This window comes from Ambystoma mexicanum, chromosome 9 (assembly GCF_040938575.1).
Source record: "Ambystoma mexicanum isolate Mex_15411 chromosome 9, UKY_AmexF1_1, whole genome shotgun sequence".
In the NCBI taxonomy this organism is placed as follows: domain Eukaryota; kingdom Metazoa; phylum Chordata; class Amphibia; order Caudata; family Ambystomatidae; genus Ambystoma; species Ambystoma mexicanum.
Genome location: NC_090931.1, coordinates 793,446,242 through 793,473,806, shown reverse-complemented (window position 1 = coordinate 793,473,806; position 27,565 = coordinate 793,446,242). Strand labels below are relative to the sequence as shown.

Sequence of the window (27,565 nt, the reverse complement as noted above, 5' to 3'; positions counted from 1 at the left end):
ACGGCACTGAAGGTGCTGTGTGACACACACAAAGAAGGGGGCTACTGAAGTGGTGTACGTCAGAGCCCACAATCACAAAAACAGATGGAAACACATAGCAAAACACAGGTAAGAGTGGGGGAACAGCTCTCACTCTTACCAGGTGGAAAAAAATAAACTCCAAATGTCCATCAAAGCTGCTGGGGGACTCACTAGGTAAGGGAAATTAGCCATAAATGAGAATTCTCCTTAACAGTTGGTCTCCCATGTCGGTGAATTGTTATTTCAGGAGATGGCATCCAGTTTGGTACGCTTGGTTGGTACTGCAGTTTCCCTTATGAATTCACCCTTGGAGATGTTTTCAATGAAGGACTTCATGTGGCAACTGGTTGCCAATAGAACAGAGTTCACCTCTGTTGGTTTTCTGTAAGTGATTGTGTGCAGGCCGGAGTTGTTGACTGTGACTTTGAGATCAAGGAAGTCAATAGTGTTGTTGCTTTGTGTACCTGTCAGTTCGATACCAAACATGTTGTTGTTGAGGTATTCTTTGTAGGTGATGGGTTGCTCTGAAGTACCTGACCAAATCATGAGTACATCACAGATGTATCTGTGCCACGTATGCACTAATCTGTTGAAATCAGGGTTGGCGAATGCATGGACCTGTTCATAATGATTCATGAATAGATTGGCAATGGGAGGGGCGTATGTTTGGTTTGTCTGTAGTATGCCTCGTTGAAGATTAACACATTTGTTGGTTAAGGAAAATTCAAAAAGGTCTTTTGTAATTTCCAAATGTGAGTAGAAAGCGTCCGAGGCATACGTATATAGCTTTAATATCTAGAGCATGGTCGATGGAGGTATAAAAGGCCTTCACATCCAGCGTCACAAGTAGGTATTCTTGTTTCCAAATGATACCCTGCAGGATCAGGAGTCTGTGCATCGTGTCCCTGAGGTACGTTGTGATTTTTGGTACTTCTTGGTCAATTACATTATTTATGTATTTGACAATTGGTTCTGTTATCCAACCAATGGCGCTCAGGATGGGTCTTCCTTCTGATATGAGCTTGTATGCCTTGTGTATTTTGGGTAAGAAGTAGATTGTGGGCATTCTGGGATGGTCAATCTTGAGGAATTTACATTCGTCATCAGTTAGCAGCCTGCATTTGTACCATTTGGTGATGAGTTCCTTTGATTGCCTGACAATTGTGTTGGTTGAGTTTGAAGCTAGAGATTCAAACCATCCTGGGGTTTCCAGGTGTGTGGTGGCCATCTTGATGTAATCCGGCCTGTCTAGAATCACTATGTTTCGGCCTTTGTCCGCTTCTTTGATGATTATGGCTGTGTTCAGTTTGAGTTTGTTTAAAGCTTGTAGTTCCTCAGTGTTGAGGTTGGTAGGTCTTCTGGCTTTCTTACGTCTTTTGGCATCCTTTAGTTTATGTAGATCACGGGTTACTGCTTTGTGGAAGATGTGACTTCTTCTTAAGTTCCGAAATGTTCAAGTTATGTTCTTCAATGTCTTAGTCCTTTAAGATGTCCCTTTTACAGTGGGTGACAGCGTCATCTTCATTTTCTAAGTTGACGAGCAGGTGTGTCAATTCCAGATTTTCAAAACTGATATTGCTGATTACCGGTTTTTCCCTGCTCTGTGCATTCCACATGACTTTCTTTGCAAAGAACTTCTCGAGTTTTAGTTTCCTCGTGTGCTTGAAAAGCTCTATGCGAGCTTCAATGAGGTAGGCTGAACTGGTGGGTGCAAATGATAGCCCTTTCTTAAGCAAGGTTATTTCTGATGGAACTAAGATGTATTTGGATAGGTTCAGGAGCAGGTTTACGGCCTCTGATCTCTCTTTTGGAGCGGAGTTTGAGATCTTGTGAGTCTTAATGCTCCATTGTTTTCTGAGGTTGAGCTTCTTGCATCTCCCTCTCTTTCCTCTCTGTGTTCTCTTCTTGGTACTGTAGTTTCAACTAAAGGGTCCAGGAAGCGCACATGTTTGGGGTTTGAGTGTTTTGTTCCACGGGTTCGCCCCCAGAGTTTGGATCCATAGGCGATGGCCATGCCCTCGCCACCTGAGATAGAGATCCACAGGGACTAGCAAGTGAGACACCCTTTGGATTCTCACACTGGGCATATATCCCCTTTGCATCTAGATGGTTTAAGGCATTTGAGGATATTGGTAGTTTCTAGTTCAGTAACTTTCCTGAAGTGGAATGTAGGGCTGTTAAGGCTGGGGGAGGTGAGGGGTGATTGTAGGTCGAATTAATTGACGCTTGTTTTTGGGCAATTTTGAGTTGCAAGGAGTTTAATTTCCAGAACATAGCGATCTGAATGTTGGCGCACCATGATTCATCTTTAATGATGGAGAGGGGAATGGCAGCTGGTGTTTCCAATACCCTGAAAATTTTGAAAATGTCTTGGATATTAGAGCTGGCATTGGTGATCCCAGTATTGTAGGGTGCCGATTTAGTTGCTAGGATAACCTGTTTATAATGTCTGGCGACAGTATTGAATTGTGTTTTGAGGGCATCAGAGGGTGATTTTCTCCAGGTACTTTCTGCTAGTCGTTTCTTTGTACGTAGTTCTAGGAGGTTAGGGGTAAACCAGGAGTTAGTATGTCTACCTCCTTTGGCTTTGCGGGTGGCTATGGGGGCTACCTTGCCGACGGCTGGAGTCAAGGTTTTCAGGTACAGTTCCGCTAAGACACTGGGGTCATCGGAGTGGAGGAGTTTGGGTTGGAATGGTGCGAGAAGTGGCATAATATTATCTTTAGTCATCTTGCATGAGCTCCGCGAGCAAGTGTGTGGGAGAGGAGCGGCGGAGTGTGAGGACTGCTTAGTAGGCGCGAAGGAGAATGTCACAATATGATGGTCTGACCATGGGCAAGGTCAGTTAAGCGAGATAGTGACCTGGATATTAAGGTCCGCAATCCAATCCAGTGCGCAGACTTTGATGTGGGTAGGGGTTGTCACACAGTGTTGGAAACTGAGGGCACAAAGGGCATTAGCCAAGGAGGTGGCGTTGGGGTCTGCAGGGTAATTAAGTCCTAGGTTAAGGTCACCTCGCAGGATAGTTCTGGTGGAAGGGTTGATTTTATCCTGTATGGTGTGTAAAAGCTCCTCCACAAAGGATGCCAATGGGCATGGGGGATGATAAATGACATGGATGTTGAGAGAGTCATTAGGGGATATAGATAGTTTGACAGAGAGCACATCACAGTTTCCCTCTGTTAAAGTATTGATTTGTCTGATTTGGAGGAGTCTTTAAAGAGGAGGGCGACACCTCCTCCTCTAGAGTCCAATCTGTCGGTCCTCAAGATAGAGTAGTCTTCCGGCATGGCAAGGGACAATTTTGGGCCTGAGGCTGACTGTAGCCAAGATTCAGAAATGGCTAGCAGATCAAGGTCTTGTGCTGCATCTAATGACCTCATATTAGCACATGTACTGGGATAGACCTTACGTTTATGAGGGCACCTTTTAGGTGAGCATGGTCTGGGGGGTCAGGGCAACTCTCGTGATGGTATTAGGGAGTGTAGAGATAGGTAGAGCATGCTTGCTGATTGGTAGTTTTGTAACCGTCGGGCCGGACTATGAGGAACGTTATGCATGATGTAAGTGTTGGGGTTAGAGCCTGGGATAAGGTGGCTCTGAGGTGGTTGGAGCTCATATGTTTTCTGGTTGGGTAGTAGGCTGCTGGGCGGGGGTGCCTTTTGCAGTTCTCGGCCCCAGTGGTGTCAGTGCGCTCTTGTTGTTTGTCATTCTGCAGCATAATACTAATAGGTGGGATAGCAGGGGTACCCTGGTTGATCTAGACCCCAGTCTTATATTTCATTCAAATATGGTGACTAACCAATAAGATGTTCAGCCTTTATCAGCAAATGGCACTTCCCTGATAATTCATGATAGAAAAGAAAGTTATGGGAATTAGTCGGCTGCAATATCAGATTTGTGCCTCCTGAAATATGGTGGCTGGGTGACGGGGGCCGCTCTCCCTGATGGTGGATGCTGGAGAAATTGAGAGAGAGGGCTTGAGTGGGCAGGCAGTGTTGTCTGGAGCTAGAGCAGAGATCCACTCTCTGATTGCAAAAGCCTAGCGTAAGAGAGGTCGAGTGGGGCTCCGGTGAAGGTAAGGGGGGAGCCCTGACCATGTGGGCACTGTGTACGTCATGTTGGGTGGGCCATAAGGGGGTAGAATGGGAGTGGATGCTCGCCATGAAGGCCTGTGCTTGAGGTCGTCTGTCGATTTTTGGTGCGCATGGTTATAACCTTATGCGGTGTAGTTGCAGAGCATATTGGGAATGAGGGTCTGAATGCAGGGGGCGAGTGAAGGTCGCAGTGGCATAATTTAAAGTATTGTACGCATAATGGGCATTGTTAGCAAATAGGGGATTGTCTGCAGGCTTACCTTTGGAGGAGGCAGACTTGGAAGGCAGAGTCTTGTGCGGCAAAGCATCGTGTGGGCTCGGCAGAGACCTGAAGAGGCCTTTTATCCTGGCCTTCGATAAAGCTGGCTGTGCCTCCCAGCTGGGGGCCATCCTTTCTTTTACTGCAGGTTGTAGCCAATCATGAACCAGTCTCAACTGAGCTTTTTGCTTGCAATCAGATATGCTGAACACGGCACAGGCCATCTTACTGCTAGCAGACACCTCAATGTGTTGGTAGGGGAGTACTTCTTGTTGGAGGCTGGAGAGTCTCCTCATGTGCAAAATCTTATTCAAACAGGTATTCAAGTGAGAGCCAGAATTAATATGTTGTCATCTATGTGAGCCATCACAACTACTAGAGACTGGACAATGTGGGTCAAAGGGGAAATACTGAGCTGAAATTACTCTCTTTCTACTAGGAACCCAAATGGCAAAAGAGCGAAACAACAAGAATCCTGCAAATCACTTAATCTACCACTGAGAGAGTACCAAGAGATATTCAAACATGCACATCTCCAAAGTCCATTATCTTGTAGAAATAGTTTCTCTACTTTTCAGACTTCAAAATGTTGAAACAATATTTAACCAAGATATTAAAGGATAGTCTGTAAAACTGAGAATGATTAACTTCAAAGATATGTATGGAAGGACATGAAACATATTCTGGTAAAATATAAACAAAACGCCCATAATTTAAGCAACCCACATTGCCATTTCCATGGTTATATGCAGCACATACCAATTTGCTATACATTTACACAATCATTATCAACAATTAAATCATCTACATTACCTTGATTTTTGCAACAACTGTTTCAAGTTGGTCATTGAAATGGATTGCAACCATATCCGCTGCCTTACATGGGCTCAAAGCTATAAGGTCCTGAAATAAGAGAAATGTACCTTTCATCTTTTGTTAATACATTAAGTAAATCACTTCATGTAAAAGATCACCAAATCAAAAGAACACATTAATAAACTTCAGTAAGGTTTCCGTATGATACAGTGGCTACTCCCACAGATTCCTCAAATTGGAAATCCCTTTCAAACAGTCTGGTCCGAAAAGTTATTCAGCTCACCACAAAGCATTGCTGTGCAGCCTTGGCTCTGCTGCATTACTGCTCTTTACTGTCAGCGTTGCCGCCTTGGTTAATGGTTTGAACTGAATCACCCTCCGCCTCACCCGAATCCGGTTCCTCCTGCTGTAGTTTCTGTAGCCTTCCTTCCCATATGCTTCTTTTTTTTATTTGCAGATGTGGCTTGTCACGGAATGAAGCCACCGTGGGAGTTGAAGACAACAACCCAGGGGCCCCTTTCCGGATCAGGGGGAAAAAGCCCTTAGGCACAAAAAAAACCTTTTCTAGTGTGTGGTACGGTCTCGGATGAAGCAACAGGGGAGACCGGGTCTCAGGAACCGCTGTGTGAAGAAGTAGCCATGGGCGGAGCGGAATGCGAGGGACGAACAGAAATCGGAACCAAAATAACTAGGAGGAGCTACAACAAAAAGAAGGTAAATGAGAGCGATAGCGGGGGAGGGGGTCAGAGCGCTAGAGGAAAATAACCAGGTGAAACAAAGTAGACAAGTAACTAAAGAGTGGAAGGAAAGGGGAGCAAAGAAAGGGGAACGGATAGAAAAAAGAAAGCCGTTGAAGCGGGAAAAAAGGGGAGGAGAAACAAAGGCAGAGTACCGTGTGTACTGAAGCGGAAGAAACTAAGCAATGCCTCCCAAAGAGGAAAGACGGGACGCCGAGGGTTGCAATGCACTGTCCGCCGGAAGGGGAGGAGAGAAATACCCGCCGGCGGACAGTGTCGGAACAACTAGACCGCTCGACGTGATACCGAGAACTAAACAGCACCGCCATGGCTGTTCAAACGCCAGTGGTTCGAGAGACGTCTACCGACTCGGGACATGACAGCATGGCCCCTTCCAAGACGGAACCCTCCCGGTTTACCCAGGTGTGCTCTATGGAACATTTGTACAAGACGTGGGGCATGTACATAGGAACAGGGTTCCCAAGAATCTTCAGACGCGGGGTACCCCTTCCAACTCACTAGGTATTCCAGTCTACCTCTTCTGTATCTAGAATCGCAGTTAGAAGACACCTCATATTCCACAGGTGAAGGCTCAGGTGTTCTGTGGCTAATGATGGGTTGTCAGGGTCTTCTTGATGGTTCTACTGGACGTAGAAGGGAGGAGTGGAATACAGGTTGTATGCGAGACAGGTATTTGGGTAGTCTTAGACGATAGGCCACAGGGTTAACCTCGGCTGTTATCTCGAATGGGCCAAAAAACCTAGGAGAAAGTTTGAAGGGGTGAACCCATCGCGGAAGATATCTGGTGGAAAGACAGACCTTAGAGCCCACCCCCCAAGTAGGGCACGGTTGTCGATAGCTATCGGCCTGCAATTTGTACTTATGTAGGGCCTCTTGAAGGCTCTTCTGAGCAGTCCGGTGTGCATCCCTGATGTTGGCCAAGGTAGATTCAATAGTAGGGACGTTGCTTGGGGGTAACACTGTGGGTATTATACCACGAGGGTGCAGACCGTAAGTGCAGAAAAAAGGGCTAAGGTTAGTAGAAGAATGAACTGTATTATTGTAGGCGAATACTGCCGTGGGAAGGAGAGCCAGCCAGTTGTCTTGAAGATGATTGGTGTAAGAGCATTAATATTGTTCAAGTGATGCGTTGAGTCTCTCTGTCTGACCGTTTGGGGGTGAAAACCCGAGGATAATGCCCTCTCAAAATCTAAACGGCTACATAAAGCCTTCCAAAACCTAGAAGTGTATTGGCATCTGCGATCTGTGATGATTTTTTCAGGTAAACCATGTAATCGGAAAATGTCCCTGATAAAGATCTCCGCCATGGTCAATGCTGATGGAGGGCCTAGGAGTGGAGAGAAGTGAGCCATTTTAGTAAAGGAATACACTGTAACCATTATGCAGGTATGTCCATTGGAAAGCGGAAGGTCTACAATAAAGTCTGATGATATATGAGACCAGGGCCTGGTTGGTATATCGGGTTGTTTCAAGAGACCTAAAGGTTTTTGGGAGCAGTTCTTGCTCATCGAACACAGGGAACAGGTGCGACAGTACTTCTTTACATCCGTGGACATACTGGGCCAATAGAAATGTCTGGTAATGAGTTTGGTAGTGACTTTAACACCACGATGTCCTGCAGTAGGATGATCATGACACCATTCCATGACCTTTTGTTGGAGAGGCAAAGAAGGGACATATAGTCTCTGGTTGACAAAAACAAGTCCGTCCTTAACCGAGGTTCGGAGGTTCCTACCCAGATTGGGCAGAGTGTTAGATGAAGTAGTGGTGGCTTCCTTGACGTCGTCAAAAAAGGCAGTAACGGAACCAATGATGCGTTCCTTTTGAAACATGGGTTCTTTGGGAGATATTACCGAAGCGCCATGAAGGTGTCTTCGAGAAAGGGCGTCCGCCAAGATGTTTTGACTGCCAGGAATATACGTTATAATGAAGTCATATTGACTGAAGAAATGGGCCCACCTGGCTTGGTGGGAGTTGATACAATCCAGCTTACGTAAAACCTGTAGGTTCTCATGGTCGGTGCGAATGGGAAACGGTGTAGCCCCACCCTACAATAGGTGTCTCCATTCTTCACCGGTGGTTTTGATGGCCAACAATTCCCTTTCAATAACGGAGTATTTACGTTGACTACTGTGGAGCATCTTGGACATGTATGCTATAGGGTGTTCTTTTCCGTCTACCTCTTGAAGGAGGACGGCTCCAATGGCTCCTATAGAAGCATCGGTTTCAATAATGAAGGGTTTCATATGGTTAGGTTGTTTGAGTATGGGTGCCGAACAAAACAGGATTTTAAGATGTCAGAACGCTGATTCAGCTTGTTCGGTCCACCTAAAAGGTCTCGCCTCCTTCTTTAAGAGAGCAGTTATGGGAAGTACCTCATTGGAAAAATTTGGAATACATTTTCGATAGAAGTTGGCCAGTCCTAAGAACATCTGGACTTCTCTGAGGTTTGTGGGGGACGGCCATGCCCTTCCTTCCTGCACCTTTTCGGAATCCATCGTGCCACCATGTTCGGAGAGAACAAAACCCAAATATGGGACAGAAGTGACCGCAAACAGGCATTTTTCAGGTTTTACCAGGAGTTTGTTGTCCTTGAGTCGCTGAAACACAATCTGCAGATGCTTGGTATGTTCTTGTGGGTTGTGGGAGAAGACCAGGATGTCATCCAGATAGACAATTGTGTAGACGTAGGCTGTCCGAAAAAATACGGTCCATAAATCGCTGAAATATGGCTGGTGCATTCACCAAACCAAAAGGCATTACCTTGTATTCAAAAAGACCATGGGGCGTACGGAATGCCGTTTTCCATTCGTCTCCACTACGGATCCGTAGGAGATGGTAGGCGCTACGAAGGTCCAGTTTGGTGAAGATTGAACATCCTTGAACAGCCTCTAGAATATCTGGTATTAACGGCATTGGGTACCGGTCCCTTATCGTGACCTTATTGAGGCCCCTGTAGTCGATACAAGGTCTTAGCTCCTTCGAATCCCTTTTGGAAACAAAGAATAAAGGTGCCCCAGCTGGAGCTTTGGAGGGTTGTATCAGTCTGTTTCCAAATCAGCATCCAGGTACTTCCGTAGGGCCTCTTTCTCAGTCAGGGATAAAGAGAACATTCGCCCAAAGGGCACTAGGGCATCCGGAAGTAGATCAATACCACAGTCTTCGGGACGGTGTGGTGGCAGATCCAAGACTTCCTTGAGCAGAAAGACTTCTTGATATTGGTTGAGTTCAGGAGGGATGCAACAAACCTTGCTGACAGTGGTAGATTCTGTAGGAACTATTTTCACGGTCCTTGGTGTAAAATCAGGAAGGCAGTTCAGGTGACAGTACTTGGAATGGAAGGACAGGGTATTCTTGGCCCAATCGATGGTAGGGTTATGTCTTCTTAGCCATGAGATTCCGAGTATGATGGGAAAATGGGCCGCCCGAATAATGTGAAATGTGAGGTCTTCGGTGTGACTTAGCAAACGAACCCGAAGAGGCTCAGTGGAATGGGTGATTGGCCCAGAGCTGAGAGGGGATTCATCAACCTCTTCCACCTTTTGTTCTTCGTCTCTACGGAGATGGCATAATCCCATCTTCTCTGCCCATACTGTATCTATGAAATTGCCGGCTGCGCCACAGTCAATGAGTGCCAATGTGTCTAGGGTTTGTTCTGAGGCTGCGATTTGAATGGATACGACCATGAGTCGACAATCATCCTCGTTCTGCGGGGGAACCACAGCTAAGGAAACGTAGGGACACTTAAGAGACCCTCGGAAACCTGTCCCTAAATGGTCCGAGGGCGATCGTTTCCCGACAGTCTGGGTGGGACGTCAGGGCAATTTCTCAAAAGGTGACTATCAGAACCACAGTACATACACAAACTGGAATCTCGCCGGTGTTTCCTTTCCTCTGGAGTTAGAGGGGCCCTAGCTGTGCCAATCTGCATTGGCTCCTCTCTCGGTACTCTTGTAACCGGTGGTGAGGGTGAGGAGGAGGGGAGCGCGGGCAGAGGAGGTCTAGCTCTCTTCCTTTCTGCCCTGCGTTCGCCGAAACGATACTCAATTTGTAGGACAGCAGTCAATAGGTCGGAGAATGTTGTGGGTCTAGGGATTCTAGCCAGCTCGTCCTTGATTTCTTCCTTAAGTCCTCTCCGGAAGATCACGTACTGAGCCTGGTCCGGCCAGCCAGCCTCGGTAGAAAGATGTTTAAATGTAGAGATATAGGATAGTAGATCTGTAGATCCTTGCCGTACATCCAGTAACTCCTCGCAAACCGTGAAGGATATCTCGGCGTGTTCAAAGGAATCTCTCAGTCTTTGTAGAAATTCATCAAAGTTCTGTAGAACGGGGTCATTACTGTTCACAAGGGGAGTTGCCAAAGCCAGCGCATTTCCCATCATGTTGGAGACCATGAACCCTATGAGAGTGCTTACAGAAGCATATGTGTTTGGTCGAAACTTGAAATATAGCTGACAGGTGTCGATAAATTCCTTCAGCTTTTTAGGCGCACCATCATATTTCCCTGAAGAGAGTGTCATGGGAGGTAAATCAGTGGAGTGGACCTCTCGTGCTGTCACCATTTGCTTGAGAATAGTATTCTCAGCCTTCAAATTCTGCACCTCTAGAGTGAGGCTTTGTACTGCGGCTACTAATTCCTGACTCTGTTCAGGAGTTGCCATGGTAGGTTTTGGTTGTTGCTAACTGTCAGCGTTGCCGCCTTGGCTAATGGTTTGAACTGAATCACCCTCTTCCTCACCTGAATCCGGTTCCTCCTGCTGTATTTTCTGTAGCCTTCCTTCCCATATGCTTCTTTTTTTTATTTGCAGATGTGGCTTGTCACGGAATGAAGCCACCGTGGGAGTTGAAGACAACAATCCAGGGGCCCCTTTCCAGAACAGCCGGATCAGGGGAAAAAGCCCTTAGGCAGAAAAAAAACCTTTTCTAGTGTGTGGTACGGTCTCGGATGAAGCAACAGGGGAGACCGGGTCTCAGGAACTGCTGTGTGAAGAAGTAGCCACGGGCGGAGCGGCATGCGAGGGACGAACAGAAAACGGAAAATAACTAGGAGGAGCTACAACAAAAAGAAGGTAAATGAGAGCGATAGAGGGGGGAGGGGGGACCGGAGCGCCAGAGGAAAATAACCAGGTGAAACAAAGTAGACAAGTAACGAAAGAGTGGAAGGAAAGGGGAGCAAAGAAAGGGGAACGGATAGAAAGAAGAAAGCCGCCAAAGCGGGAAAAAAGATGAGGAGAAACAAAGGCAGAGTACCGTGTGTACTGAAGCGGAAGAAACTAAGCGATGCCTCCCAAAGAGGAAAGACGGGACGCCGAGCCAAGGGTTGCAACGCACTGTCCGCCGGAAGGGGAGGAGAGAAATACCCGCCGGCGGACAGTGTCGGAACAACTAGACCGCTCGACGTGATACCGAGAACTAAACAGCACCGCCGTGGCTGTTCAAAAGCCAGCGGTTCCAGAGACGTCTACTGACTCGGGACATGAAATTTACACCGTTTACACCGTTTTGCACATGAAGTGAGGTCACCCGTATATTTACCTGGAGCCGTCCAAAGCAATCTTCTTCAATTGTACCCTTCTTTCACCTGGGTAAGGACAAGGAACAGCAGATCTACCACTTCATAAAAAGTGTCAACATCAATTTGAGGTCTACATTTAGCAGAACAGGCAGGAGGTGTGATGGGGAATCTATGAGAGGAATCATCAGGTCCAATCGAAAATACATTAATGGTATGCAATGTCTTCTTCTACTGGATACAGCCCTCTCATAGACTCCTCATCTGTGAAAGACTCTGATAGCCATGCCGGAATAAACTTGGGGGTAAGAGATCAAAAATCTTTGTAACACCCTTGCATCCTCGATAAGCAGTGAGGAAAAATCATAATGATGATGATGATGTGAATGTATGACTTGAGGCCTAAGTTGTTGCTTGAAGTTTTGCATTGTCTGGGATATTGATGGTTTTGTAATAAACTCATTTGTAAAGACTGGTAAAGCGAACAAGCAATTGACTGTCTAACCTGAATTCATTTGGTCCTTAAAACAACTGAGTTTCAGAGCCTCTGCTGGGATCCAGACTCTGAAATATCTCCTCAGTCTGAGAGGGATGAGGACAACAGACGATTTTGTTGTTGGAAATAAAAGTCAATACTGTGGGGAAAAATTATGGTATGACCTGTATTGAGACTCAGAAATAATCTACAAGTAATGTTTTTTTCTATGGGTTCTTCTCCTACAGATTCCTCATCTTGATAAATGTTCATACGATGGAAAATGACGACAGGGGGCGTAGTACGGCGTAACATTGTGTGATGACTCCTATGGCCTCATCACTGTTCTCCAGTCTAAAGTCTCCTCCCATGTGGCAAGGGAAAGGCAGCCCCTACCTGATACTGACCCTGTGGGAGGTATTCTGGGGGTGGATCACATTGAAGGAGATGGCTGTCAGAGGGAAGTTGTGACTCCCACAGGAGAGATGCAGTATTCTTCCCTTTCCAGTGAAAAATAAATCATAATTTCAGTTTCTGATGGCATGTTGCCATTATTCAGAACCCTTCAATGGTAAAACTCTGAAAACCCCTTTTGTTAAACTTTCGAAACAGAACTCCTGACTCTTTAAAATTACATAACACCTCTAAAACACATTTAACATCTAATGTTCATAGTGGTTACCAAATTGTCCAACAATGCAACTTACAACAGTCTAAAAATCCTTATGACACCAAATCCCAGAAAGCCTCGAGTACTCACACAAAGAAAAGGAGCAAGGAGTCGATATGGAATGAAAATGATGCAAACTGCAACGTGCAGTCTAGTCGTTAGGTTCCCAATCAGCTGCGTAGGACAGGTAAACTTGGAAACCACCTGAATGGCAGGAGAGAAAGAGAGGGAGAGGAAAGCTTTAGAAGGCGTGGAGCGGGAAGCAAACACAAAGGCAGAGGTCGAGTCACGGAGGCAAGTCGTGCAGGAAGAAGACGATGCTCACAGGCAGCTGCCTGGAGACTTTGCGTACCGGAAGAGAAGAACTCCGGTAAAGCTGTAGCGGGTGTCTGGGAGGGACCACTCAAAGCAAGAAGTTATCTGCAGCAGGACCAGAGGAGATTTGCAGGCTTGTGGAGGGGCAATGGTTCCGGCAACTAAGGAATTAAAAGCTGACGCAGGAACTGAGAGAGAGACTGCTTAGCTGGGGAAGCCTGCCTGATGAAAACTCTTTGGCGCAGCTGCACGTGCATGTTACACCAGGGAGTCAACCTAGAGGAGTCGGGGCCCCGGGATGTGCTATCAAGTTAACGAATACTTACCAAGTCATTTTGACTACCGACCAAGTAGAATTGAAGAACAAGGGCAAGAAGGCTAAAACTCTCCTTACATGAGATGTCAGTTTGGGGAAACCTGGAACCCACATTGCCATACGCCAAGAGACATTAAAGAAGAGACAGAAGGGCGAACATTGTACAATTCTCTTTACATGAGATGCCAGTTTGGAGAAACTTGGATCAAGCATTGCAAAAGACACTAAGAAGGAAGTTGACAAACAGAACTTGGACAAACCCCCAAATGTGGGATTCCAATAAGGGGACAGTTGGAACAAGTGATACCTGCAGTCAACAAGGTATAAACAGTGAAGAACTACAACTGTGTTATACGTTAAGGGAAAGTTGGAACATTGTAGCACAGAACTGGTGAAAGATATGCATTAGGCAATGAGCCCTTTTTGGAAAGAGATACCTGGCAGAAGAGTACACCAGGGGATCTGTGTGAACCAGAAACAGGGGAGTACACCAGGATATTTAGAGATTCGGTTGATACATTCCTGGTAGGAGAGTATACCAGGAATTCATAATTTTGGACAGTTGTGTGAAAGCAACACTTTTTCATTTAAAACAATTGTTAAAGTTGAAAAGACATTTGCTTTGCCATTCTGAGAAAAGTGTTCTATGGAAGAGACATTTGCTTTGTTAACCTGAGGAGAGTATTTTGTGAAAGAGACATTTTTATTGACGTCAATCGAACATTGTTGGAACAAAACAGTCTCAACAGTTTTCATGAAATAGTTCAGGGGAAAGGAATCCACCTCTGGATACAAGTAGTATTTTGTTGGAATTACACTTTAGGATTTGTGCACCTTTTTGTTGAGTTTGAAATAAAGACATTTACCTTACACCTTTTGATTGTGTGAGGGTCAGGTATCTTTTGAACACAAGGTCAGCTTGCTTTAGTTTTAGTTCCATAGGTAGGGACACTCTTGTTAGGATAGGGACAGATAGGCATTCATCCCAACCCCTTTTTATGTTAATAAAAATGGCTAAAACATTACAACTTTGTCTGCCTCTCATTTCTGACTCCTCACAATCATGTCTCAACTTTCTTCTGTTCAGCCACGCCATTCTCAAATCTAGATCTCGATCGCCGTACGAAATGGATGTTCTATGCCCCCTTACCTCAGTTCCCCAACTTTCTCCCCATCCTCCCAGGTAAAGCCTGCAAGAGGACATGTGCACTAACAGAGAAGAGTAATTTAACCAACCCTCTAAAATTAAGTTGCAATACCAAACATCTTTAAAAAAAAAGTGTTCTGAGGAACAAACCAGAAAGGGTCAACGTGGGTAACCAATTATTTTTTTTTAAAAAATTACTTCCTCTGGTCATCTGCACATAGAAGCGTGACAACAAACCGCATATAAGATTCATGGACTTCCAAGCGGAGTAGGCTGGGAGGGCGATGAGGAAACCTTGGGAGAAGAATCCATAGAAAGAACATTACTGGTAAATAATGTCTCCTTCAATGGATTACATTCTCCCACAGACTCCTCATTTTAAGAGGTGGGAATGAAAACTATACCATGAAACTCGGCAGCACTACCAAAATGGGCATCCGAACCTCAAGCCAGGTCCAAGCTGTAGTGCTTGGGAAAAGTATGCAACAAAGCTCACATCGCAGCCTGGCAAATATGTCTCACCGCCACTCCTCTTTGAAGGGCCGATGAAGCCGCAACACCCCTGGTGGAATGGGTCCTTCAACCTGGTGGTACTGCCTTACCCACTTTCTGGTAACATTCTAATTTGCATAATATAATTGAGCGGAACATTTTAGGCTTTGTAACTGCTCACCGAAGGATAGATTTGGAACAAGCTACGTAGAGATGATTGTCTCTCCTGAAGGCTTTAGTTGTGGAAAGTAAAACTAAACCGCCTCCTAACATGAAGCCTCTCCTCCACCTAAGAAGGTTGAGATGGTGGGAAAAAACAAAAGCGCCAAACTTTGAGTAATGTGAAACTATGCAGCAATTTTTGGCAAGAAATTAGGGCAGACTTTCAAGGACACATACTCCTTAAAAAAGCGTTAGGAACAATGACTTACATGCAACGCTTGCAGTTCACTGATACTTCTAACAGGCATGATTGCCACAAAAAAGGTGGTCTTCAGCATAAGGCGCCTAACAAAAACAGAATGTAACAGCTCAAAAGGGGCCGCCATCAAAAACGTCAGGATTGATTGAATTGTTATTTATTATGTGCCTATAAACAAGTGTTTCAAGGCGACACAAGGCAAGGGAGGGGGAATAGAGGGAGGAAAAGACAACGATCTTACTAGGCCTTGTGTCAGTGTCATTTAGATTGTGCACGTGCGCAACCAGGAAGTGCAGGGGAGAGGGTAAAGGGAGAAGTGCACCCAGAGCAGCAAAGCCCTGAGTTAAGTGTTGGAGGATGGGACTACATGGGGCAGTACCAGCCCAGTAGTGCAAGGTTAGCCAGGAGGCAGTGCAAGTAAGGCCAGACGGCAAGTGCAGGGGGACTGGTGGTGGGATGGGGGGGCACGCGGCCTGGTGTCCTGTAAGACTCGGAGGACAAGCAGGCAGCCAGTCAGCAGACGGAGCAGGAGCAAGGGAAGTTTAGCAGGGTAGATGGAGCGAGAAAGAAGAGGAAGAAGAGGAGGAAAAGTAGGTCATGGGGAGTTTCTGGAATTTAAGGAGGCTCGGCTCAAGGCAGAGAGAGGCAGGGAGGCCATTGCAGAGGGAGGCACCTGCAGAGGAGAGAGTTCTACCCTGCCAAGCACTGCTTGGAGAAGCAACTCACCCACAGAGAGTTAGAGGTAGACGAGCGAAGGGCTCTCGTAGGAAAGAATTTTGAAAGAGAGAGTTGAAGGGACTGAGGGGCACTGGGGTCTTAAACGTGATCCTTGCAGCCACTGGGAGCCAGTGGAGAGATTTCAGGGTCGGAGTGATGCAGTTCCTGGGCTTGAGGCCAAGGATAAATCTTGCAGTCCTGTTCTGAATCAGTTGAAGAGGGAGAAGAGTAGAGGTAGCTAGATTGAGAACAAGGCGGTTGCAGAAGTCCAGCCTAGAGAGAATGCAAGCTCTGGAAACAGTGAGCTTCTGGGGTAAGGTGAGAAAAGGGAGAATATCTTTGAGGAGGCCAATATTCAAATCCCAAGTGGAGGCAAAAAATGGTGTAGGAAATCTATTTACAAGGCCCTTTGAAAACTGGGCAACTGCAGGTATGGAGAAGGTGCTCCTCTTGAAAAGAGATAGGGTACCTACATAATGGTTAACCATACTGACTTGACAGCCCGATTTGGCCAAGGCCAACAAAAGAAAAATTACTTACCTCTCATATTCTTTCTGATGGATGTTCCTCCCACAGATTCCTCATCTATGCTATTCCTATACTAGCGCGGCTGTTCTCTGGAAACTTTTCTTCTGCCAGGGGGCAGAACGCGGCTCCAGGTCAGACATGAAGACTGGATCAGTATATATAGCAGTGCCACGCCCGTGACCTCAGTTCCACCCTTCCCCTAGCACTCTAAAGCAGAGGGGTCGTAGAACCAATGATGTACTATCTTCCCGCACGGAGGGACAGGTAAGGAGGGAGATAAGGAGTCCATGGGCAGAACATCCATCAGAAAGAACATTACTGAGAGGTAAGTAATTTGTTCTTCAATAGATTCTTCTCTCCAACAGACTCCCAAAGCAGCATGTACATCTGGAGGACGGAGGAAGGAAGAACATCACCTACACAGAGAAATTACTCACCATAATCTTCTTTCTATGGATTCTTCTGCCCCAGAAAAATATCCTCATCCACCTCTGCTGCTTGGAAAATTCTTCGCCAGGGGGCATAGTGGGCCTGGACTAGGCCGTTGATCGGTCTTGCTTGGTGCTTAATCGTCGGCTCCGGACGTGAATTCAAGTGTTGTATATATACTGCGTGCCTACACCCCTAACCTCAGTTCTCGGCGCCCCCCGCACCCTGCAAGTTCAACAGCTACAGAGGAAAATAGCGAGAGAAGAAGGCCAAAAAGCCAATAGAAGGTTAACAAGCAAGGATCCCAAAGGGATACATAGACTTAGTAGAAAAACCCTCCCACTATCAAATATTTTTATTTTTTAAACCAGAGAGTGAGAAAAGACATGTGGCTTGCTAGACAGAAAATGGTCACTTTAGGACCATCACTAAGTGTCCTCTCTCCAGAGACAATCATGCACCAACTGAGCAGGGATAGATGGGGGTGATGAGGAATCTGCTGCAGATGAATCCATAGAAAGAACATTACGGTGCATAATTTCTCCTTCAGTGGCTTGCCTTTCTCCCACAGATTCCTCATCAGATAGGCTCCCAAAGCAGTGGAACAATAAGGTGGGCAGAAAGAAAAAAGTTTTCTAACAACGCCCTACCAAAGCAAATGCCAGCCCCGCCGGTGATGTCCAGGCTATAGTGCCGTGCAAAAGTATGGAGTGAGGACCAAGTTGCGGCCCAGCAAATTTCCCTAACTGGGACCCCCCTGTGCAAGGCTCTAGATGCGGAGACCCCTCAGGTCGAGTGGGCTCGGATGCTAGGAGGCAGTTCCTTGCCTGGGATTGGTAACATTCTGCAATACATAAGATGATCCATCGGGAATGTGTTTGCTTGGTAGCAGACAGAGCTTTTCTGGCTAAGGAGTAGGCCACAAATAACTGATCTGAATTCCTATACTCCACTGTCCTTGCCACATTAAAAAATAAGGTCCATTTGGGATCCAACCGAAGGAAGCGCTCCTCTTTCTTAGAAGGGTGCAGAGGTGGGTAGAACACAGGCACATCTATAGCTTGCCAAAGGTGAAATTCTGACACCACCTTTGGAAGGAACCTCAACTCTACCTTAAGCAAAACCTTTTCACAAAAGAACTGTAAAAACTGAGGTTTACATCAAAGGGCCTGCAACTCGCTGACCTGTCTAGTGGAAGAAATGGCAACCAAGTAGGCTGTCTTCGGCGTAGACAGCCACAAAGAACAAGAGCACAAGGGCTCAAAGGGAGCCACAATCAAAATGAGAAGCAGATTCCAATCCCAATCTGGGACAAGAAAAGGAAGGAACCGGCGGAAACGTATTCACAAGGTCCTGCTGGAATTGGGCCATAACCGGGATAGTAAAAAAGGATACTTGATCCGGAGACCTCTTGAACATAGAAAAAAGCTGCCAAATATCGACTGTGGTAACCTGAAGGCCTGCAGAGGCCAGTGACGGTATGAACTCCATCACTGTAGTTGTGGGGCAAGAGTTAGGGTCAATCTTGCGTTCCCTGCACCACGCCTGAAATTTCCTCCCTGTGCATGCGTATAGAGATCTTGTAGAATGATCTACGTGCAGCCAGCAACACCTTGATCACTTCCTCAGAGAGGTTCCATTTATCATATCCCATCCTCTCAAGAGACACACATGTAAGTTGACGGACTCTGGGTTTAGGGTGAGCACCTAACATTCCCACTGGGTTAGGACATCCAGGGAATCAGGCAACCGTAGAGGTGGGCAGATGGTCAGATCCAGGCAGTCCGAGTACCATGTCCTCCTCACCCAATCTGAGGCAATCAATATCATGGTTGCTCGAAACCTCTTCAACCTCCTGAGAACCCAAGGAATGACTGGGATTGGAGGGAAGGCGTAGTGGAGCGGGAAGGTCCATCCACTACAAACGCATGCCCTAGTGGATTGAATTCCGTTGAGCAAAACTGCTTGCACTTCCGGTTTGACTCCGTGGCAAACATATCCACTGCTGGGGTACCCCAGAGAGAGAAGACCTCTTCCAGGACTTCCTGGCACACTTCCCACTCGTGTGAAACCATGCTCTGCCTGCTCAGAGCATCCGCTAAGCTGTTCTCAGTTGTTAGGGAGAATTCTCTTATAAGGCTAATTTCCCAAACCTAGTGAGTCCCCCAGCAGCGTTGCTGGATTTTTGGTTTTTTTTTTTTTTCTCCTGCTAAGAATGAGACTCTTTTTCTCCCACTCTTAGGCATGATTTCAGGTATGTCTTTGACTCTTTTTGTGCTTAGGGGCTATGGGGTTTTCTTTTTACTCCATAGGGAATCATCTATTTCTCTTGTGTGTGTTACACAGCACCCTCAGTGCAGTAACACAGGGGTGTCATTGTGACCCCCAAACATAGACTCCATACCCTGGGACTGACTACCTTCTCCCAGGGCATGTAAAGTCAACCTTGACTTTACTAGTCCTAAATTGTGAACAGAACCAGTACAAACCATCATATTGTGGAAGTACTGGAAGGGGTTAATTATATTGCCCCTGGGTCTGTTTTCAAGGGGGCACTTTCCAGTCTCCCCTTGTTGAGTTTCTGGCTGGTGGCAGTGGTTACCACGCGATATATTCCAACGGAATATTCCCTATGGGATTTTCCCATTGATTTTAAACACACTACTTTTTGGTGCAATGTTAAAGATACTGCCGGTTTATTTATTTAATATTAAATCAACGGTTGGGTCTTTTTGCCAGAACTCTTTTCTAAAATGGCATTCGTGTCTGTCTCTGTAACTCTGACCATGGTCGAGCCCTTTGTTCCACTTTTTGGCGGGCTTCTCCACAGAAGCCCTCCAAATGGTGCCACTCTGTCTGGGTTCCACAGGAAGGGTGGAGGGGGGGAATTGGCACCCTGGACTGCATTGCCTCGGCAACCCAAGTCACACTGTACTCTGATTGGTCAAGTGGTGAGCCGCCCAGCTCACCACTTAGCATGTGTGATTGACAGCTAGGCTGATGAATGGGGGTTTTGCTGCATAAAAGCAGGGCCTATGGGACTGGAACTTCAGAAGTCGCCACAGGACCTAAGAATCCGAACAGGGAAGAAGCTGAGTCATCTGCAACAACCTCACCACTTTCCTGACGACAAGAGAAGATCTTCTGCTGGACGAGTCTTCTACCTCTGAGCTGGTGGGACCAACCAGTTCGCCCTTTTTGCCTTCCAATGATGTCTCTTTGTCGAATTATCCGTGCCAAGTACCCCAGCGGCCGGATAGCCAAGCTTCACCACTTTGACCGCGAATAAAAGGAACGTACCTTTTATTGACGAACTCCACAGCTGGTTTCATCCATGTGCAGTGCAACGACTCCACGTTTCCTCCTCGACGAGATCCTCTCTTTCCCTGGTCGAAACAACAAACTGCAACCACTGCCAGGAACAACTGCCACCGCTGGAGCCTCCTCTCTGTTTAAGGTACTGTGTCCTGCCCGGCCTCCCTTTCTTCGGTTTGCCCAAGGTGACCCTTAAATCCTTGGTTTGCCAACTAGCTTGGCCCCAGACCTTCTAACTTTACCTTCTTGAATCACCCCAACCTCTTTTGAACATTCTGCAAAGACTTTTCGTGCATTTTGTTAAGCAGAAACCTGTGCAGTTCCCTCTGGGACCACTGCAAAAGATTTAAGACTACAGGTGTTTGGCAGTAAACCCACTTGGTAGCAGTCTGTACTACACAGATTCACTTGGTAGCTGTGGCTGAGCAGTCAGACTTCCCTCAAGAAGAGTTAGGCAGTATACAGAGTATTCACAATAGGTCAAAAGAACACAGTAGAACAAGTAAACACTGACCAGGGCTTGGTGTAAAAGAGATATAATTATTTATTTAAAACCACATCTAGAAAAACACACAGGTACTAATAGTAAGCAATTCAAAAACACGGTCACTAAAAGATATACACTCCCTTAGAAGAATATTAGACAAGTCTTAAGTAAAGCCCCACTTATTTTCAGACAGCGGTGAGCGCTTAACGCAGATGGCACTCTAATAATTCGTTTTAAAAGGCAGAGAAAAACAGAGAATAAATTGAAAAAGGTCCCAACACTTTTACAAGAACACAACAAGAGAGGAAGGCAAAGTAAAACCGTGAAGTTAGAGTTCAGAAGGCCGAATCCACTTTAAGAGGATCAGAACGAAATGTGTCCAAGGTCACACGGTTGCAGTGCACAAAAGTCTTGAAAAGGTTCAAAAAGAGTTGGACCAAAGAAAGGGACCAGTTAGAGGATCAAGGTGGCCAGCCCAGTCCAGAAGGTTAAGGGGTTATTATGACCTTGTAGCAATCTTTAGAAAGGGAGGCCTGGCGGACACGGTACCTTAAAGTGGTGAGAATACTCCAGCGGGGGCAGTTGTTCCTGGCAGCGGATGCAAGTCGGTGCTTCGTCCGGGGGAAGAGAGGATCTCGTCAGGGAGGAAGACAGGAGTCTGTTGCAATGCCAGGGAAGAAACCAGCCGCGGAGTTCTCAGGTAAAAGGAGCGGTCCTTTAGTTCGCGGTCCAGTGGTAAGTGGCTATCCGGTTGCCGGGGTGCTTGGCATGGGCAATTCGACCACAAGCCGGTCTGGGGTGCGAAGAGAAGAAGGTAAACTGGTTGTGCCCACCAGTTGGGGGAAGAAGCCTCTGCAGCCGGGAGATCTTCTCTGTCGTCGGGAAGTGGTGAGTCGGTTCCGCAGGGCTCCACCGGTGGCATCGTCGTGGTAGGTCGGCTCAGCTTCTCCCTCGTCGGATTCTCAGGTCCTTTGGCGACTTCTGAAGTTCCAGTCCCCAAAGCCCTGCTTTTATGCAGCACACCCCCATTCACTCAGCCTAGCTGTCAATCAAACATGCTAAGTGGTTGGGCCAATCACACAAGAGTGCGACTTGAGTTACCAAGGTAACTCAGTCCAGGGTGCCTAAACCCCCTCCCACACCCTCTGTGGTACCCAGACAGAGTGGCACCACTTTTGGAGGCTTCTGTGGAGAAGCCCGCCAAAAAGTGGAACAAAGGGCTCGACTTGGGCTGGAGTCACAGAAGACAACACAAACGCCATTTTAGAATCGAGTCCTGGCAAAAAATACTAACCGGCGAATTAATATTAAATAAATAAACCGGCGGTATGTTCGAGGCTATGAGAATTAAATAATTAAAGTTGGTAGCCTCAAACAATGGGAACATCCCATTGGGATATATTCGCGGTCGAATATAAAAAAGTAGTATCCACTGCCACCAGCCAAAACTCGATCAGGGACGGAGACGTGCTCCCTCGACTAACAGACCCCGGGGCAATTGAATTGCCCCGACCAGTACGTCCACAATATGATGGTTTGTACTGGTTTCTGTTAATAATTTGGGACTAGTTAAGCCAATGGTGACTTCACATGCCCTGGGAGACAGTAGTCAGAACCAGGGTATGGAGTCTATGGGGGGGTGTCACTATGACACCCCTGTGTTACTGGACGGAGGGTGCTGTGTAACACACATAGTAAAAACACGAGACCCTATGAAGTAAAGGACCCCACAGCCCATAAAACACATTAACAGTCAAAGGAACGCAATAAATCATGTCCAAGAGTGGGAGAAAGAGAGTCTCACTCTTGGCAGGAGAACAAAAACAAACTCCAGAAATCCAGCAAAGCTGCTGGGGGACTCACTAGGTTAGGAAATTTAGCCTAAAGAGAGAATTCTCCCCAACACATTTTAAACCGTGTGAAACTGGGCACATTACGCTTTGCTCACTTTAAAGTGGGCCTGGCCTATGAACTTTGGCTCTACAGTATTTACTGCCTTTATTCCCTTGCTGAGAACTCCTAAAAGTGGTGCGACCTGTTTTATTTCGATGCTCTGTCTTTTTCTCTCCCTTTAACTGAACTATTGGAGTGCCATCAGGTTATGCGCTCACATCTGTTTAACAAATCGTGGTGTTTTAACTCTGACTTGTCTGATAGTTATCAAGGGAGGTGTGTATACTTTACCTGACTGTGTTTTAACTTGCTTTTGATTTATAGTGCTAGTATTTTGCCTAAAGTGTGTTTTAAATAAATAATTAGATACTTTTAATACAAAGCTCTGGTCAGTTCATTGTTTGCTCTACTGTGTTTTTAGCCCTATTGTGTATACTCTATATACTGCCCTACTCTTCTTGAGAGAAGTCTGACTGCTCAGCCACAGCTACCAGGTAAATCTGGGTGGTGCAGACTGCTACCAATTAGGTTTACTGCTTACTCCTGTAGCCATAATCTTTCTGCAGTGTTCCCCAAGGGAACTGCACAGGATTCTGCCCAACATCAGTCCCTGCCAAATGAACTGCAGAGACTGATATCTGGTTCTCTAGCAGCCAGAACCACAGCTGCATCGCCTCTGCAGAGAGGGAGGGAGCACACGCCACCTTGCTTGTTCAGATAGTGCATGGCCACTGTATTGTCTGTCGAGATCAGGACATGCTGTTGATGTGCCACCTGGCTTCCATCGCTCACCAAAGGCTGCTCACCTGCAAATGCTCGCACTGAGCGCCCCAACCCTTCAGAGACGCATCCATGACCACTCGGGCCTGAGACAACAGAGGCCAGAAGGGTTCCCCCACTAGTAAATTGCTGCTGTTGGCCCAACAAGACAAGTCGTTGACCACTGACCTGGACACCCCGAGGAGGTCCTTGAGAGTTCCGAGATACTGGGACCCCTGACCTTGCAGGAGTCATTGTAAAGATCTCATTTGCAGCCTGGTCTATGGCACTAGAAAAACACGGAAGGGTATGAGGCCTAAGAGGCGGAGGAAGGAAGCCTGCTAAGGTGGTGTGGTTCTGGAACAGACTCACCATCTGCACAATACTGATTACTCTCTCCCCGGGTGGGAAAAGATTCCCTTCCCGAGTGTCTAGGACTGCCCCGATGAATTGGAGTCTTTGGACTGGTGTCATGGGGGACTTCTGCAAGTTCAGGCAGAAGAGCAGCCTGTGGAGCAGTGAAGGTGTCCTCTAGGTGGGACAAAACCCGCTCCACTGACTTCGCTCGGATAAGCCAGCCCAAGTACGATAATACGTAGACACTGGATCACCTAAGGCGAGCCGCGACTACTGCCATGAACTTGGTGAAGACCCTTGGAGTGGAGGTCAACCCAAAGGGAAACACTTTGAACTGATAGTGCTTGTCGTCTATGAGGAACCTCAGCAAATGTCCTGTGCTTCCGATGTATCGGCACATCCTGAAGGTCTATGGACACCAGCCAGTCCTGCAACTCAAGAGCATGGAATCTCTCTCTCTCTCAACGTCACCATCCTGAATTTGGCTTTCCTCAGGAACTTGTTCAAGGCCCTGAGGTCCAGTATGCAACGGATACCTCCTCCCTTCTTGGCCACGAGGAAATACTGGAAATACCAGCCCAACCCTCTCTTGATTGGGCGGTACTACTTCCACGGCACCCTTCAACAACAGGGCTCTCGATTCTTCCTGAAGCGCCTATTCCGGTTGGCATGAAGGTGGTGGGGGTCTACACAGAGGTTTCCTTAAGAAGGGCAGACAACAAGCCCACCGCATGAGCTCCAGGGCCCAGGCACTGGAAGTAATCCCCAGTCATTGGGGCCAATACTCGAACAGCCGTCCACCAACCAGAGAGTTGTGGGAGGGGAAAATCAAAGCGGCTTTGAGGGCAGAGCTGCCCCCATCGCTGCTGCCGCTGCCTGCTGGCCCCTGGAAACCCCCCTACCCTTCCAGAGCACGAGAAACACTTCTACCGCTGCCTGGCTTGTGGAAACAGCACCTTCCTGCCATAAGGAATGTAACGCCTGTAGCCCCTGCCCCTAGAGGCAAAGCTGAAGGCAGATTCGGCCAGCTGCGCAGCTAGGCCCATTTTGCAGCAAGCTTTCACTCCTTGAAATTCTATAGGAAGTCATTGGCCTTTGGACCGAAGATGAATTCCCTGTCAAAGGGCATGTCCAGCAACCTATTCTGGAAATTTGGGGAAAAACCTGAGTGCAGGTAGGCCTGTCTCGGAAGTACTACGGCTGACTCCATGGACCGGCTAATGGAATCCACAACATCCAGGCCTGTTTGCAGCGACCTGCCTGGCCAACTCCTTCCCATCATCCACCAGCTGTATAAAACCATCTCGCAGCTACTCTTTAGGAATGTACTGGGCTGCTCGTTCAACCGCCTTCTAAAGGCCAAAGGAATATTTAGCAAACCCACATGAAACATTACTAGCCTTCAAGGCCATGCTGCCAAAGGGGAAATTCCTTTTCGCAACGGCATCCAGCATTTTGCCCTTCCAATCAGGAGGCATATTCAAGGTGGATGAAGTTGCCCTGATGGAAAACCATGGTCACCTGAACAACTAGTCCCTCCGAAGAAGGGTCACAGGACAAAAAGGACAGATCCCCTCTTGCCGGCCTGCACTTGTTAGTGAAAATGGAGTTGACCGGGGTCATACAGCAGGGCCATTGCCACAAGGAGGCGACTGGGTCGACTGTAGCCGGATTTGTTTTTCCATAGTGGGACCTTCATCCAAGATATCAGTTATTTTTTAGCCCTCGGCTGGTACTGCAGAAGCATTCACCTGTAGAGTGTTGACCACTCTCTCTACCAGTGCTCTGAATTTGGCATGGCAGGGGAGGTTTGGCTGAGCCTGCTGCAACTCAACATCTGGGGATGTATCTAGCCCATTGGCATCATGCACCCCCTATGCCAAGGCCAGGAGTCTGCCTGGTCATCAAAATAATCTACTTTACCAGCCCCTGAATATATAGGGTCGACGTCGCCCTGATCGTCCTCGCCAACAGTGCTGAAACATTATGCCAAAAAAATCGGACCGGGAAGCGGGACGAACAATCGATAGTCAGGGTTCAGGGCTTATGCTTTGTCGTTGAAGGGGTGGCTGTCGGTGTCGACCGAACTTTGGGCGCAGAGAAAGCGTTGAAAGGGATTGAGCCATGAGGCTCACATGAAGGTCCCGGCTTTGAAGCATTAGCCGCCTTCTTCAGCGCTGAGCCCGAAGGCTCTCCTGACACCGAAGGCATCAGTATTGGTGATTGAATGGGGTCGGGGCCACCGAGCATCGCTGAAGCCGCGGGGGCCTGCCGTTCCGGGTGTGTACCCGCACCTACAATCACCTTTTCAAACATCGCAAGCATCTGCGACTTGAAGTCCTCCCACTCCTGACGAGTTGTCGGCCCTGCCGGCGATTTACCTTGTTCTGACGAGGACCCAGAGTCGCGTCAGTGATGCCTCTTCTTTTTATTAGAGGACGACAAAGAAGAATGGCTCAGTGAGTGAGACGCTTTTTCGTCTTGCGCCGATGACCAAACGGTTGGCCACGCAGGTGATTTTGACGGCGGTCAGCCAACCGCGAGCTTGGCCGCACACTCCTAAAGGGACTTTGGGTTCATTTTCCTGCATGATGCGCACCCCCACCGAGGCACCACACACAGATGTTATGTGGGTCAGTCATAGACATCTTGGAGTCACAGTCCGTGCAGCACTTGAACCCCGAAATCCAGGGTGCGGCTATCTCGTGGGATAAGAAAAAACACAAGTTTGACGAGAAATCGAATAGATCCAAGGGCTTGATGAGTAACTCACTATGTTCCTCAGGAGCAGCAGGTCGAGCCCACAGAAAAAAGGAACAGAGGTAAGGGGCATAGTAACACAGTATATATATACACTGCCCAACATCATGTTCCGGAGCCGATGATCGAGCACTGAGCAAGACGGATCGACGGGAGAGTCGAGGTGCACTACACCTGGATGAGGAAATCTATTTGATGAGAAATCTGCAGGAAAAGGGCAATCCACTGAACCCCGGCCCGCAAGGGAATCCAAGCAGTAATTTTTAGCAAACATGTGTAAAGACCCCCCCTTTGTCGCTTGGCAAATATTCAGGACTCCACTCTGGAGGGCAGAGGTGGTAGCCACTCCCTTGGTAGAATGAGCTCCGAGACACTCAGGCACATCTTTGCCAGCGAGCTCGTAGCATTCTGAGATGCAGAGAAAGATTCACCTGGAAAGGGTTTGTTTGGTCACAGCTGTGAGATACCTGAAGTTGTCTCACCCACTAGTCCCTGGGGATCTGTCATCCAGGTGGCCAGGACAGGGCCATCGCTTTTAGATCCAGTTCCTTGGGCTGGACCAGTGCAGGGGGGTGGGGGGGAAATCACCTAGTAGAGGGGTCTTCGGGGAGTGGGACACCGGATGGCGAGATGCGGTATCTCCTTCCCTCTATTACCTTCACCCCATCCTACCAGGTAGGATACTTAGGAACTCAGCCCCACCCCGCTCCCCCTTTCCAACACAAACACTTTCTCAACTCATGGACATCTCACCATGAGAGAAAAGAACAAACATCTGAGACGTGTCCCTGCCATGTCCCAATACAACTGTCAGGCAGGGTCAGGCAATTACTGACCATTACACACACCTAACTTCCATTACACTTCCCCACACAGATAAAAGGCGGAGCACGAGCACACTTTGAGCAAGGCAAAACACACAAGGAAGCAGCTGTTCCAAGATGGCATTTTAACACGAGGAGAAAGACGGCAAAACAGAAGGGGATCACAAGGAGGGAAGTGCCCTTCACCTTTTGGAC

The 27,565-nt window shown here is 47.4% G+C and overlaps 1 protein-coding gene across 3 annotated transcripts in view; it reads right to left on the bottom strand.

The window, feature by feature from the left end:
- VPS8 (VPS8 subunit of CORVET complex) overlaps window positions 1–27,565 on the bottom strand; it is a 2,529,257-nt gene that overhangs the window by 817,484 nt on the left and 1,684,208 nt on the right. For all 3 annotated transcript variants that reach the window (XM_069615741.1, XM_069615740.1, XM_069615739.1), the window contains exon 33: window positions 5,191–5,280. In XM_069615741.1, the coding sequence (XP_069471842.1) occupies window positions 5,191–5,280 (90 nt within the window). The remainder of the gene's footprint in view (window positions 1–5,190; window positions 5,281–27,565) is intronic.